Source organism: Oryzias melastigma, linkage group LG11 (assembly GCF_002922805.2).
Source record: "Oryzias melastigma strain HK-1 linkage group LG11, ASM292280v2, whole genome shotgun sequence".
Classification (NCBI taxonomy): Eukaryota; Metazoa; Chordata; class Actinopteri; order Beloniformes; family Adrianichthyidae; genus Oryzias; species Oryzias melastigma.
The window spans coordinates 1,725,486-1,739,222 of NC_050522.1; the positions used below are offsets into that span (position 1 = coordinate 1,725,486).

Sequence of the window (13,737 nt, forward strand, 5' to 3'; positions counted from 1 at the left end):
TAAACCTGCGTGTCATACCAATCTAACATGAGAAAGCAAAATTTTATTGTGTTCAAAAATGTTGCCCATAATCAGTGGTTTAACCCTTGTGCTCTCTTAGGCTTGTTTTCATTAAAGTGGGGTCATCTGGACCCATGAGAGAGCACAAGGGTTAAAAAATAAACCCTGCATTTTTATATAAAAATTAAAAACAAAAAAAAAATCTTTCATCTCAATTGTAAATTCTTTGGAACAAATGTTGTTTGCACAAGTCATAGAAGCATTTTTTAATTTAAAGTTGAAACATTTCATTTGTGGAAAAACACTAAGAAAAAAGAATATGTGTGTTTCACTAAAATGATTAACGTGTAAAACGTGCCTGCAGCAAAACTGAGTCTCGTTAAAGGAAGTAATTCCAAGAACTACAGTCAGTCTGAAGGCAGACATGGAACAGAGAAAGAAAATGAGGATGTTGATGCAGTTCTTGTCTCATAGTGTGCTTGTGGTTAATCATTTTGCTCCTCACACAATAAATGTGATCACAGTCGAACAAAACCTTACAGATACAACCAAGTGCAAAGGTTTTCTTCCATCTCTCCTCCTGATTTCTCTGTCCTTTTCTTTGTTCCACATTTTGCTATTAACCCATAATTGAAGTTAAAACCAAACATTATGAGACATAAATCATATATTTGATTCATTGACTATAAAGGAGAACTTGACTGAGTGACCCCCTCAAGTTCCAAACAGGAAGTGCCATCTTAAGCCAAAACCCCATAGACTTCTATAGAGAAATAAACAGTTATTAATCAGTCGTTCTGTTTGGCACAACACCATTCTTACTCTATTACCGTATTTTCCGGACTATAAGTCGCGTTTTTTTTCATATGTATTAATGTTGATGAAATCAAAGCAGGTATACAGTAAAGTGCCACACACATTAACACAATAAAAACCAATGTGAACATTACGTCATGCGTTGTACACACCAGTCAAAACTGATACCACTTTGTGAGTTGCAAATAATGAAAAGGTAGTTATTAAGCTAATGCACCACACTGATGGTGCAAGTCAAACCTCAACTTCTTCATATGGAATTGTCAAACCACCAAATAAACATTTTCTGTCCTGTATATCGGAGTGAATTTGTTCTTATGCAGCAAATTCCAAATTAATATGCAGATTATGTTTTTCAAAATACTCAATCCAGCATAAGTTTAAAGTCACAAACCATTAGAGTCACAATTCTTGCATCCATTGAACTTTTTAGAGCTTCTTCTTGAATTTCTTTGCAGGATGTCAGAATATCCTCTCAGAGCTGCTGTTTGGATGTGAACTGCCTCCATCCTCACAGATATTTGGTTTGAGGTTCTCAATAAGGTTTAAGTCAGAGGAGGATGGGGGCCACACCATCAATTTATCTCATAATGCTTGTAGCACCCAGTGATGCAGAGGTATTCCTGCAGCATGAGATGATGCATCATCATGGTGAAGATGACTCTACCACTTGACTCTAATCTAGACTAACTGTGCCTATCCGAGTCTTGGCTCAACAAGAAAGCACTTACTAAAAGGTACATGCATAAAAGATATATAAGAATACAATAAAACAAATAAAAGAAAATAAAATGCCACAGACTACTGACATTCTAAAAAGGTGCGTTTTGCATGGTCATTTAAAGCTGTAAAGGTCAGATATCATGCACAATTCTGCAGGAATGTTATTCCATAACTGAGGGCTGGCAACAGAAAAGGCACGCTCACCCCAGCCCTTCTGTCGTGACCTGGGCACATGAAGCAGGTTCAAGATTCAAAAGGTTTATGGTCATCTGCACAGTGAGGAAACAGGTTTCCCTGGACGATGAAATACTTACTTTGCAGCTCACTCTGAAAGCCATAAAACATGGTTGATAAAAATATGATAAAATATAAAAAGAAGATGAAGGATATTTACAGGATGACTAAAAAGAACATAGTAGCTGAATATTAATACAAAATATAAGAAATTAACAAATGATGCATCTGTAAATGACTAAAGATATTTACAAATCAGCTGTTGTTCCAATTTCACTGAGTATATTACTGTGTAAAGGAGACGACATGAACTAAATAATGAAGAACAGATGCAGTTGTTGAATATTAATGTGCAATAATAATGATACATAATCCAGTAATGATAAGATACTGGTTGACAGACCTTAAAACAGACGACTGCCGTTAAAAGCTCAGTTAAACTGGGGTGAGACCATGAAGAGCTTTAAAAACAAACAGTAAAGTTTAAACTGAATTCTTAAATGAACAGGAGGCCAGTGACGTGTTCTCGTCTGGATGTTCCAGTTACCCGTCGTGCTGCTGGAGGGGTGTGGATGTCTGCATGCTCAAGAACCTGGGCTTGCTCTTCAGCTGCCATCCCAGCTGCCTGCACAGGAGCATCAGAAGCCTCTTCAGGGGGCTGGGCCTAGGACCTGGAACTTCTTCTTTGGTGAGCCCTTCTTCTTAGGCATCATAAAATGCAATAAATCAAAAAAATGCAAACTAAATGCAAAATCCAATAATGTTTAGTGAAGTTGTCTTAAAATCCAGAGAGCAAGTGTGAGAATCCCCCCGCAGTTTAAAGGCGAGGAGTTGCTGCACTACAGCCGACGGCGAGCCGTTCTAACCTGTGATTGGGACGTGGAACGGGCGCGATTAGATGCGATGCAGCAGCGGTAACTTGGTGCCAAAATAACACGTGTGCGTGAACCTCTTGTTGGGGAGGCTGCGCTTACACGCGATTGAGCAGTGCTCTGGCAGTGGAGTAGCAGTCGAATGGACTCCGGCATCTGCATCTATGCTGTTCCACCAACATGCATTTATCAATCAATTTTGGCCAAAAGTTAGCGCGTCTAAGATTTAAGATTGTTTAAGATCCGAATTTTTTACCCATGATATGGCCATCAAATCCAATAATTTTTTTTTGACACTTCAATACAATTAAAGAGTCAAATATTGGAGTGGAATATTTATTTATGAAAATACATCAGAAGATGATCGGAGTGGGACTTAAACGTTTTTTGGTTGCTTCTTCATTGGTGCTGCATTTTGTCTTAAACTAAACATAGGAGTGAAAGTCTGAGCTGCCCTCAGTGTTACATTGTCCATTGTTCATTCGGTTTTTGGTGTCTAAAATGGTTTACAGAATTAGCAGTAAATTATGCCACTCCCCTCTGTGCCCTCAGTGAGCTAGAAACACTGACTGTTTCCTTTCCTGTCGATAAAGATTACTGGCCTCTCTATATTTTGTTTTTTTTAAGCCCTGCAAGTACATTGTACATTGAGCTTTCAGACTAAATCCTCAATTTGACTTACTTTTTTTTTGTCAAATATTTCACATGGCTTAAACACAAAGTTTAAAAAAGCCAAGTTACTGAGCAGACATGAGGATGGAGGAGAGAAACTGGCTTTAAAGAAAGCTCTGGACAGACTGGCAGTCCAGCCTGTTTTATTACAGTCAAAGAATGCTGTGGTAAAACAATGCAACTGTTAATGGGACTGTAGTTTGTAAGAAATGATATAAAAAGAGACTTTTGGCTGACACTGGCCAGAAGCCGGTTCCTATGAAAACAACAGAAAAAGAAGTGAAAGTGAAAGTTGTCACCCAGCTCACACTTGCTCTACTTATGTAGATGAATTTTAGTTTGGAAAAACAGCATGAAAATAATCCAGTCCTCTTATAACATGTGGACAGAGTTCCCAACCTGCTACGCTCCACTTTGTGCTTTATCCTGAAAAACTTTCAGATAAATTTGACTAATAAGGAAATGTTCTGTGTATTGTTTTCATGCATATATTTATTATTCCACAAAGGCTATTTCTATGAACTCTAAGGCGTTGTCTCAATGACCTCACTCCTAGTTTTTTTATTTTGCCAATGCAAGCTCTCCCTCTTCTGGTCTGTTTGTTGCCTCACATCCATTGCATGTTTTAGTCTTTAAATACTAACTATTACTAATGACTAACTTTTGCAGATATAGTGCAAACTGTGAATTTGAGGATATACAGACGTGGACAAAAGTGTTCATACCCCTCAGTTAAAGAAGGACAAACCCACAATTCTCACTGAAATCACTCAAAACTTACAAAAGTAACAATAAATAAAACACCTGTGATGTCAATTAAAGGACACACCTGAGTTAATCATGTCACTCTGGTCAAATAGTTTTCAATCTTTCATTGAGGTACCATCATTTTTGTCCAGGCCTGTTTCATTTTTAAATAATTATGTTAATCAACAATTCAAAATTGATGGCTGATTTTGATTGTTTCATTTTCAATAATGTTTTATTTATTGTTACTTTTGTAAGTTTTGAGTGATTTCAGTGAGAATTGTGGGTTTGTCCTTCTTTAACTGAGGGGTACCAACACTTTTGTCCACCACTGTATTTTTCAGGAAGAAATTATACAAGTTGTACAAAACATACAGCAAAAGCACATTTATTTAGATTGTGTTTTTACATTAGAAATTAAATCTCATGACTAATCTAAAAACGTTCATATTTCGTTCATAAACACATCTTGATATAAAATATTGATTAAAAACCACATTTTTCCGTTGCAAAGTCAGTTTTTTGTTACAGAAGACTTTAAACAACACCAAACATTAGCACAGATAAGTACAGCTTATTGATGCAAATCAATCCTCGTTGAGGAACTTCTTTAAAAATAAGCAATCATACTGGACATATCAATAAAGGTTATTTTTGTTAAACCACAGTAAGAACAAAGGTGTTATTTGTTGTTTCTGAGTAGCTCATGACATTTGGACAGTCTTCTCGCTGGATTTTCTCTTCTTCTTAAGATAAACAAAAACCAGCCTACATAATGCATACAAGGGCACTATGAGACTCGGGACTCCGGCCAAGAGAAATATGATGGAGCTGATCCATGAAGGGTACGGGATGGAAGTCAAACCCGGAAACTCTGCCTGTGGATCAGAGAGCAACACCAGCACAGGTTTACCATGCATGCTCGATGCAACATAAACGTGCAGGAACAGGAGCTGGTGTTCTGGACTTACAGAGCTGGGGTCCCAGACCAAATAGGTAAGCTCTTGTTGAGTTTGAGTGACCAGGTAAAAGACTAAGATAATCAGAAGGATGACAGGACTGATGAACCTCCAGGAAATCTGCCAGTAGAGTGACGGCTTATGCCCGATCATGAACTCAATGTCTTCATTAAATCTGCCAGAGAAAAATGCTTTATTAAAATTAAAGCCCTGACTTTGGGTTTTCTTTTCTAAACTGACAACAGAAAAGCATATTTTTAAAGGCTGGATCTCCAGTTACAACAAACTCAAATTAATTAAAGTTTTTGAAAAAAAACTATCATATACTTATATACATACGTATACATACATATACATTTATACTTCTGACTTGTTGCAGTGACTCTATAAAGTCATGCCAAATAATAGGGCTGAGTATTAACTTGCTGGCTATATATATATAAACCATAAAATGCAGACCTGAGCATCAACACAGATAATATTCATTCATCATTTTCTAAACCCTCCCCATCACATTTGAGGTCACATGGATGCTGGAGCCTATCCCAACTCTGGAGATCAGTGCAGAACTTATAAAATAGTCTATTTCAGATTAAGATAGTTGTACTAGTCCACCCATTGTTTTCCCTACAACAATCAAAGTGTTGTGGTCTATATCTTTCAATGTGTGGTAGGAGTGAAGTCAACAAATAAGACCATCACAGCTATCAAATAGCATAGTGCTGTTTAGAAACATGAAATTGTTATAATTTCTATAATTCCTCAGCAACATTAAGAAATGTACAAATCCCTGCATAGCCGTAAGCACTCACCTGTCTATGCCGTAGATGTAAACGACAGCTATCATCTCAAACAACCCAATGGTCAGCAGTGGAATAGATCCAGCAAAGTTGTCAAAGAGAGTAACCCAGTAGATTCCTGAGTGCTGCGCAAACAGGAGGCTGATGATGAAAGAAACTAAGCATGTTGCTCCTAAACCAAAGATTTAAAAAACGCCTCTGTTAGAAAACAGTCTCCAACCAGTTGATGTGTAAACCTGATGGATCATAAATACCTGTCAGGACTTCTTGAGGCCACTTTTTGGGTAATACATTCAGGTCTGTCAAGGGGGCCACCACTCCCTCAATGTTGCCAAAGAGAGTTGAGAGTCCGAGGCAGAAAAGCATGAAGAAGAAGAGCACAGACCAGGCGGGGGAGCCGGGCATCTTAGTGATGGCCTCAGTGAAAACAATGAACGCCAGACCGGTTCCCTCCACTCCCTGAACAAACAGACACAGTACAGATGTTGATGGGGAATGATGATGTCACAGTTCATCAGACAAATGCACTGCACAGCAGTTACTTCACTGAGCAGTCTCTGCAGATCACAGTTCTGGATCCCTAATTCATGAAAAGCCTCAGGGTAGGAGCTGTTCAGGTGACTCAAAGCTGCATCATAGTTGCTTGAGTTTATGCTCATTTCAGGAAGATCAAAGGCATTTGTTACAGCCATGATGTTTCTGAGGAGAAACAAAAAAAAACATATTTCAACATTATTTCAGTAGAGACAACTTCACCAAACCGGTCCAAGACTCAGTGCGTACACTCACTCATTGACACAGTTGTCATAATTCTGAGTGGCTCTGAAGCCGATGATGGAGTAGGTCACCGTGGCAGCATAGATGGAAGTGAGACCGGTTACAGCTGACAGGATCACAGCGTCTTGCATACAGTTGTTGCTATGAGAAAGACAAGCAGGAGATAATTCAGACCAAAACAGTTTCTGAGACGACTTAGACTCTACAACACACATCTGTTCAGCCTTACAAATGTTACAATACAGAATCAAATGCTTGTTCGTCATAAAAACCATGTCCATGAGTTTAGAAGTGAAAATTCAGATTAAGACTTTGTCAAATATAGAGATATGTTCTTCACTGACAGAAGCTGGAACTGTTTATGTAAGAGAACGGACAGTCAACAGAAACTTTCCCCTTTGTCAACTCCAGGTTCTCCTCTAACGGCACTTTACATGAACATGTTTAGTCCTTGTTCTACTTCAGGTGAGGGATCAGAGAGAAACATGGGAATCAAAGGGAGAAAATGACTGCTTAGGTGAAACGTCTTGCTCTATGAGTACGGAAAGAAAACAGACCAGAGGAGAAGTCTGAAGAAGTCACTGAACAGCTGTATGAGTCGATGTCATAGAATCACCTTGGACTCTGAGACGCTCAGGGACAGACCTGCTGCTGGTTTCCAGAGTGGGAGTAAACATGTTAAAGCAACCCTTCTGTTTTAGCCTTTGTTCTACTTCTGGTAATATTGTCTGTGAAATAAAGCTAAATGAGGGGTCTGCAACCTTTAACAGTGGAAGAAACATTTGGGCTCACTTTCTACTGGTGAAAACCTAGAAGGAGCCACAGTCTTACTTTAACCTTTAAGAAATCTGGATTTTAAATTCATGGACTTCTTTTTTTAAATAATAAATATGAATTACGTCTTTTTGGCATGAAAAAAGCAAAAATATAAAAAGAAACTAGAATCTCTCAAAATATGAGGACTTTTTTTTTACGTTTGACAGAAGCTCAAATAATTTTTTCTCCAAATAAAAGCTGCTCTGTGCCAAACAGGATCATCTCTGAACAACTTGTAACAAATGTTGTTCAGCATAAGATAATATGTGCTTTTAACTGCTAAAAGATCAAACTTTTTACCAAAGTTTTTCTTTCCATGTAAATCTGTTCATTCTGGAGGTAGAGTTGATCAAACAAGACGTCTTCAGGTCAACAGGATGTAAAAACCTACAGAGTTTATCATCTATGTGAACATCAGTTTATACATTTAACTCATCTAAATTAAATAAATGATAATTAAGAAAACCTTACTTTAAAAAAATGCTATTTTCTTTTTTATGTATTTACTTATTTATTCTTTGTTCTTTCCCGTTTGTCCTCAGCAGTCTTACTCTGCTGGGTTTAGTTATTTTAGTTTGGATCTTGGTAGTCTTAGTTTTCAGGCGTTGTTTATTTGTTTTCTTTAGGTAGTTTTGTTAGGAGGAGCTGCTGACTCTGACGGTCGACATGTCTGGATCAGCAGTCTCCATGAATTATTTTATGCTTGGCCGAGGAGCCACAATGGAGAGATAAAGGAGAACATGTGGATCTGGAGCTGCAGGTTAGAGACCTCTGAACTAAACCAAATGCCGGTTGGGTGGATTTCCTGTCAAACAGAACAATGTCTGTGGAATTATGTTGATGTAAAATCCTCTTAACATTCATTCATATCACCGTGGGTCGTCCCAACCATGTTGATGCACCAGAACACACTGAACTTTTGTGAATTAATGTCTCACTCATGTCACATTTGCATGTTTTTCATTGTTTTAGGCATCGTGACTGCTGTTGGTCTCTTACTGAACAGGGTTGTAGCTTGAGAAGGAGATTAGCCCCCCCCATGCCAAGCTGAACGCGTAAAAGACTTGGGCTCCTGCATCCAGCCAAGTTGTTGGTTTCATCAACTCGTTGACCTACAAGAAAAAGACCCATATTGTAGTTTTCTGTTTTTTGGCAGAAACTTATGATCCTGGTTTGAAACGCACATCTGGAGTGAAGAGATACTTTATTCCATTGAGAGAGCCTTTAAGAGTCAGGCCTCTGATCAGGAAGATGGCCAGCACAATGTAGGGCAGGATGGCTGTGATGTAGACGGCCTACGGTAATAGAAAAACCCAGAGAAAAGGTTTAAAATGAGATTAGCCAAAGTGAGTTAATCATTTTCATCCCACCTTTCCTGATGTATTAATCCCTCGTATGAAGCTGATGCACAGCACCGTCCAGGCAGCAAAGAGGCAAACCACCATCTGCCACTGGATACCTCCAGAGTTGGATATGGAGGAGGAGATATTCAGTGTCTCTCTGTAAAAGTAGTAATCCACTGTAGAGCTTCTTTGACATTCAGGTACGTATTCTGACGGGACATAAAACAGTCAGAGGTTACGACCGGAATTCGGAGGAGAAATTCTAATCTGTGTTAACTTAAAAGACCTGTGCTGTTTTCAGTCAGGGGACACTGTGTCCATGGCAAAGGGTCTTGAAAGGAGTTAAAGAGGTACCACATAATCCAGGCCATTAGGGTGTTGTAGTACAGTCCAATCAGGAAAGAGACCATCATGGAAGCAATGCCTGAGAGCAACACATTCCCTCATAAACATGTTTATTTGCAACTTTGTGCCTCAAACAGTGATGAGGTCCTCTGTAACCTTTGCCCTCCGTGGTGTACGTTACTCACCAACTCCAGTCAGATATGGACTGATGGCTCTCCACACCCCCACGCTGCCTTTTCTCAGACGCTGGCCAATGGCAAACTCCATCAGCAGGAGAGGCAGTCCTTCCAGGACCAGCAGGATCAAGTAAGGAATCAAAAAGGCTCCTGAAAAGGGGACTTGGATTAGTTACAAAACAAGACCAACCTGCCGCAGAAACACAAGCAGACTTTAGTTTTCTTTCCCAGAATCCCTCTGACTTGACACATTTCATTCCTGAGCTGTACGTCTGCAAACCTCATCAACTGAAAGCTTTGGTGGAAACATGTAAATGTGTTGATACCGTTGTAGGTGTTTGTACTTTGCAATACTCTGCTGGGAAGACCTTAATCCTGTCCTGACATGGATGTTTTTGACACTTCCCACCTGCTTAGACATTTCATCTGACCAAGAAGCTTAAACAAAGTCAGCAGCCTCATCCAGTAGCCGGCTCCCCAAGGAGGACGTCAGTGAGCTCAACAAAAAATTGTTTTGAAGAGGCTCTAAGAACTCAATCCCCAGTCTAAAGATAACAGTCTGATTGGGTTCCCAATACGTGCAGCATTGCAGCCTATTTTTATCCGCTGCCCCACAAACTGACAAGATGTCCCAGATTTTGAAGTCAACACTGAAAGACACCTGCTAGACCGAGCTCCAACTTCCAACCACTGGCTGTGAAGGATGATGGAAAATTTGTCACCATAGCACTTGCATTGGACCTGAAATCATCTGCACTGCAGAGACATGGATCAAGTTAACGTGACAACGTCTTCTTTAGTGGATCCATACCGGACCTTTTGTGGTTATTTCTAAAATACAGGAGGGACTGCAGAACCACAACAGAAATTACGCCCAAATCTCTATTCAAACATGTTTTTTTTTGCGTTAAATATCAAAGATAAACTTTACCTTTAACAATTTTCTTATGTTGTGATTCAAAATCTACCATATAGTCTGTTATATTAATGATCAAACCCTGTTATTTTAAACTTTGCTAAAAGTCTGAAGATGTTTGTGCTTAAACATCCAAGCTTTCAGACTTTGACTTTGATGCTCCATAAAATCAACACAAAGGGGTTCTGCTTGTCTCAATGGACTCCTCCCAAACTCTTGATTCATTTTTAAACATTATTCAATGTTTGTTTCACACCTGAACCTGTTTACACAGAGGCTTCAGCTCCAATTTTTTTGACAACTGTAAAGACATAGAAGTCACGATCCCATGGACCCATACTGATGGTGGCGTCGCTGCTGAACACTGGTGCCAACCATCAACAGCAGGCTGAGGTTCAGTGTCTCGCCCAAAGACACTTTGAGATATGAATGGGCAAGGTGGGAATCAAACCTGCGATCTTCTGATCAGAGGTGCTCTGCTCTACCTCTGCACCACAGCCGCCCCACAATGCTGTATCATGTGATTCTGATTAACTGAAACTCATGAACTGTTTAGAATTGAGAGAAAATTAATGATACTCCGTTTTTGGTTTTGATATCCTCAGCAGTGGTTCCTTTTTCCTGCTTTCTATATTTGGTGTGGCTTCAATGTTAGTAGAGCTTTTGCGTTACATATTTAAAGGTCATGACCCCCCCTCCCCCAAGAAGATACAAAAGGAAATACATTTGATTTGAATTTGTTCCTGGTTTGTTTTCTTTGTAAGAGTTCAAAATGAATACAGAGGTCTTGTTTTTCTCACATACTAATTCCATTGGTCTTTTACGGTTTATTAGGGCCGGGAATCAATAATAAAAAACTCATTAATTTGGGTTGGTTAATCTCGTGCATTAACGCGTTAAACGCTCACATCCCTACAGTTTATGCAACTAGCGTGATTCCAGAGATTCCAAAGAACATAAGCACTGGCGCTCTGGTGTTAAAGGGTTAGTTTGAAACTCAAGGGGATAGCCTGTTGTGGCTAGCTAATGCTAGCTAATGCTTAATAAAAGCAAACCAGTCTTTTTTCAAATGTACAGGTATTTCACTGTTTATGCATGTGACCCCAGTGTGATTTGTGCTCGTCTTGTTTTCACAAATAAAATCTCTTAGGGTTTCCAGTGGTAAAAATGTCAATTTTAGAACGAGAGAAGCTGGTTCAGCTGCTCTAAAACCGCTGAGAGATTTAGCTGCCTCATTTCTGGAGCTGTCGCAAGATGGAATAATTCTAACGGCTGGTGGCCAATGAAACTGGAGGCTGTGCAAAAACAGCCTGGTTCGAGTTCCCGAGAACACAGCTGCTTATTACATCAGAGGCCGGATTTTCCTTTTGTTCCACACCATGCAGAAATCCCAGGATTCTACACCTTTGCAGTCGGTACGGTGTTCAGTTCCGACTGCAGCTTTTCCTTAACCCCTTAACTGCCTGCTCCACAACATTTAGAAAACACGTTTTTAAAAGTTTTGAAGATTTCCCTTTCCCTTTTTCCTAAAAAATTGAAGTAAAAAAAAAATCTAGTTATGGACCGACTGATGTGCAACAGATAGTAAATTTTGTGCACCGGTTAGTGTTTTTTTTTAGATTTTTTTTTTTAACTTCACATTTTTTAACATTCTTTTCAGTTACTAATGGGTGCACACTATTTACTAACCACAATTTTTTTTCTTAAAATATAAAGTTAAAAAAAAATCTAGTTATTTACTGATGTGCAATAGATTTTAACTGATGCACACCAGTTAGTGTTCTTTTATTTTTATTTTTTACTTCAGTTTTTAGAAAAAAAAATTTTTTTTCATTTACTATCTGGTGCACTCCAATTACTAACCTGAACATTCTATTTTCCTAAAAAATTGAAGTAAAAACGAAAAAATAATTCTGGTTAATAACTGGTGCGCACCAGTTATTAACCAGAAATTTGTTTCTAAAAATTGAAGTTAAAAAAATGGATAACTGTCTATGTATTTTATAGACAAAAACATTTTTTTAAGTTCATTTTTTATTTTTTATTCAATGATCTTTTGGGGCTCCATGACAAGGCAATAAGCCACAAAAAAAGCCTTTTTTTGGTGATTTTTGTTTTGTTTTGTTCTTTGGTCGTTAAAGGGTTAAGACTGAAAGCTGTTGATTAGGGCCCCGGAGACTGTAACGCTTCTTTAAAGATTTCTGGTTACTTCCGAGAATCAAGTCAGACTTGATAAAACTTCAGTAGGGAGTGAGCAGCGTGGTCTAAAAAAAGATCTCCTTTGACTTTGTCACCATGAGCAGCAATAAAACCATCAGGAATGGGCCAAAAGATCAGTCGTCCAACTTTACATGCAATCAATAATGTTTCTCTTTTACTTTTCATGTCAGAGGGCGAGTCCTGAGCAAAATCTGTCATGATCCACTGAACTAAGATCCCAAAGCTGCACCTACACCTGCATGTGGACTCACCTCCGCCGTGACTCTGACACAAGTAAGGGAAACGCCACACGTTGCCGATGCCGATGCAGAAGCCCACGCAGGTCAGGATGTACTGAGCTTTGTTGTCCCACTTGGGCCTGTCGCCGGCCTCCTCCTTATCCATCCTCTCCAGGTCTTCATAGTTGGGGATCCGCAGGGTCAGTCCCGGGTTTGGGACCGTCAGTCTCATGGTGACTTACCTGAAAGCTTGAGTTGAAATTGGTCTTTGCGTGAGCACCTGACATACGTTTCTGATATTTTACTGGATCAGTTCACAGATTAACAGGGAATGAACTGCCACTCAGAAAGATCAAATCCACAAATCAATAGTTATTAGAATGAAAATCTAGTCCTACAACAACTCCTCAGAAAGGTAAAAGTAATCAAGTAGTAAAAGTATTAGTCAGCTAGGACTTTTCACCTGGGTTTGCAGATCAGTCATCAATGCCGTGGTCATATAGGTGCGTGTTCCTCAAGCTGATAATGAGTTCAGTAAAGTGCAGAGTACCCTGAAGTGTCGCAGCAGTTGCTGCTCCAGGAATAGAGGAAGTGGAATCATGTTACGATAACTACCTTAAACTGTACCGTGTGTCTGAACCAGCGACCCTCTGAGCACGCTCCAGAATTTGAAATTGCCCCCCCCCCAGCTCCTTGGTGGAAGAACTCTTCATGAGCTGCTCAGCTGAAAACAGCTTATATGATTAAAAGAGATTATGAGGAAAGAGAACTTGGAGGAATGAAAGTGGCGTTGCAATATAAAATTCACTGCTCGGGTTCTATTAGATATATCTGTTTTGTCTTACTGCAGCTCTAGTTGTTTTTTTAAAAAAGCCAACAAAACAATCCTCTCATAAAGTATGCAATAATAATCAATTATAACCATATTTTCATTGAGATCTAAACATGTTTCTATGTTTACATTTCATAAAATCCTTAAGTGATTGTCTGCATTTTTTGACCAAATTTCACCACAAAATGAGCCTATTAGCCATCGTCATCTGCCTGTGATGGAAGAGACGCCCGTTTCTAATAAACAAAGTCAATTAAAGACAGGCTGCTAA

General features: G+C 39.1%; 1 protein-coding gene across 1 annotated transcript; it reads right to left on the bottom strand.

The window, feature by feature from the left end:
• Nucleotides 1-4,436: 4,436 nt before the first annotated feature.
• LOC112136299 (sodium-dependent neutral amino acid transporter B(0)AT1) lies at nucleotides 4,437-13,218 on the bottom strand. Its single transcript, XM_024257910.2, has 13 exons — nucleotides 13,098-13,218; nucleotides 12,668-12,883; nucleotides 9,290-9,430; nucleotides 9,046-9,183; nucleotides 8,787-8,968; nucleotides 8,601-8,711; nucleotides 8,416-8,528; nucleotides 6,613-6,741; nucleotides 6,366-6,522; nucleotides 6,078-6,282; nucleotides 5,836-5,995; nucleotides 5,036-5,198; nucleotides 4,437-4,942 (listed from the first exon to the last, which is right to left on the bottom strand). Exons 2-13 carry the CDS (start codon nucleotides 12,864-12,866, stop codon nucleotides 4,769-4,771), a joined length of 1,872 nt encoding a protein of 623 aa, XP_024113678.1. The 5' UTR covers nucleotides 12,867-12,883; nucleotides 13,098-13,218; the 3' UTR covers nucleotides 4,437-4,768.
• Nucleotides 13,219-13,737: the final 519 nt, after the last annotated feature.

What these genes read in the sequence shown, in the direction of transcription:
- LOC112136299 (XM_024257910.2), bottom strand. Translation starts at nt 12,866, where the DNA reads ATGAGACTGACGGTCCCAAACCCGGGACTGACCCTGCGGATCCCCAAC. An exon ending in CCTGACTGAAAACAGCACAG is followed by an intron (nt 8,969 to 9,045) that starts GTCTTTTAAGTT and finishes ATGTCCCGTCAG; the next exon opens with AATACGTACCTGAATGTCAA. An exon ending in AGTATCTCTTCACTCCAGAT is followed by an intron (nt 8,529 to 8,600) that starts GTGCGTTTCAAA and finishes TTTTTCTTGTAG; the next exon opens with GTCAACGAGTTGATGAAACC.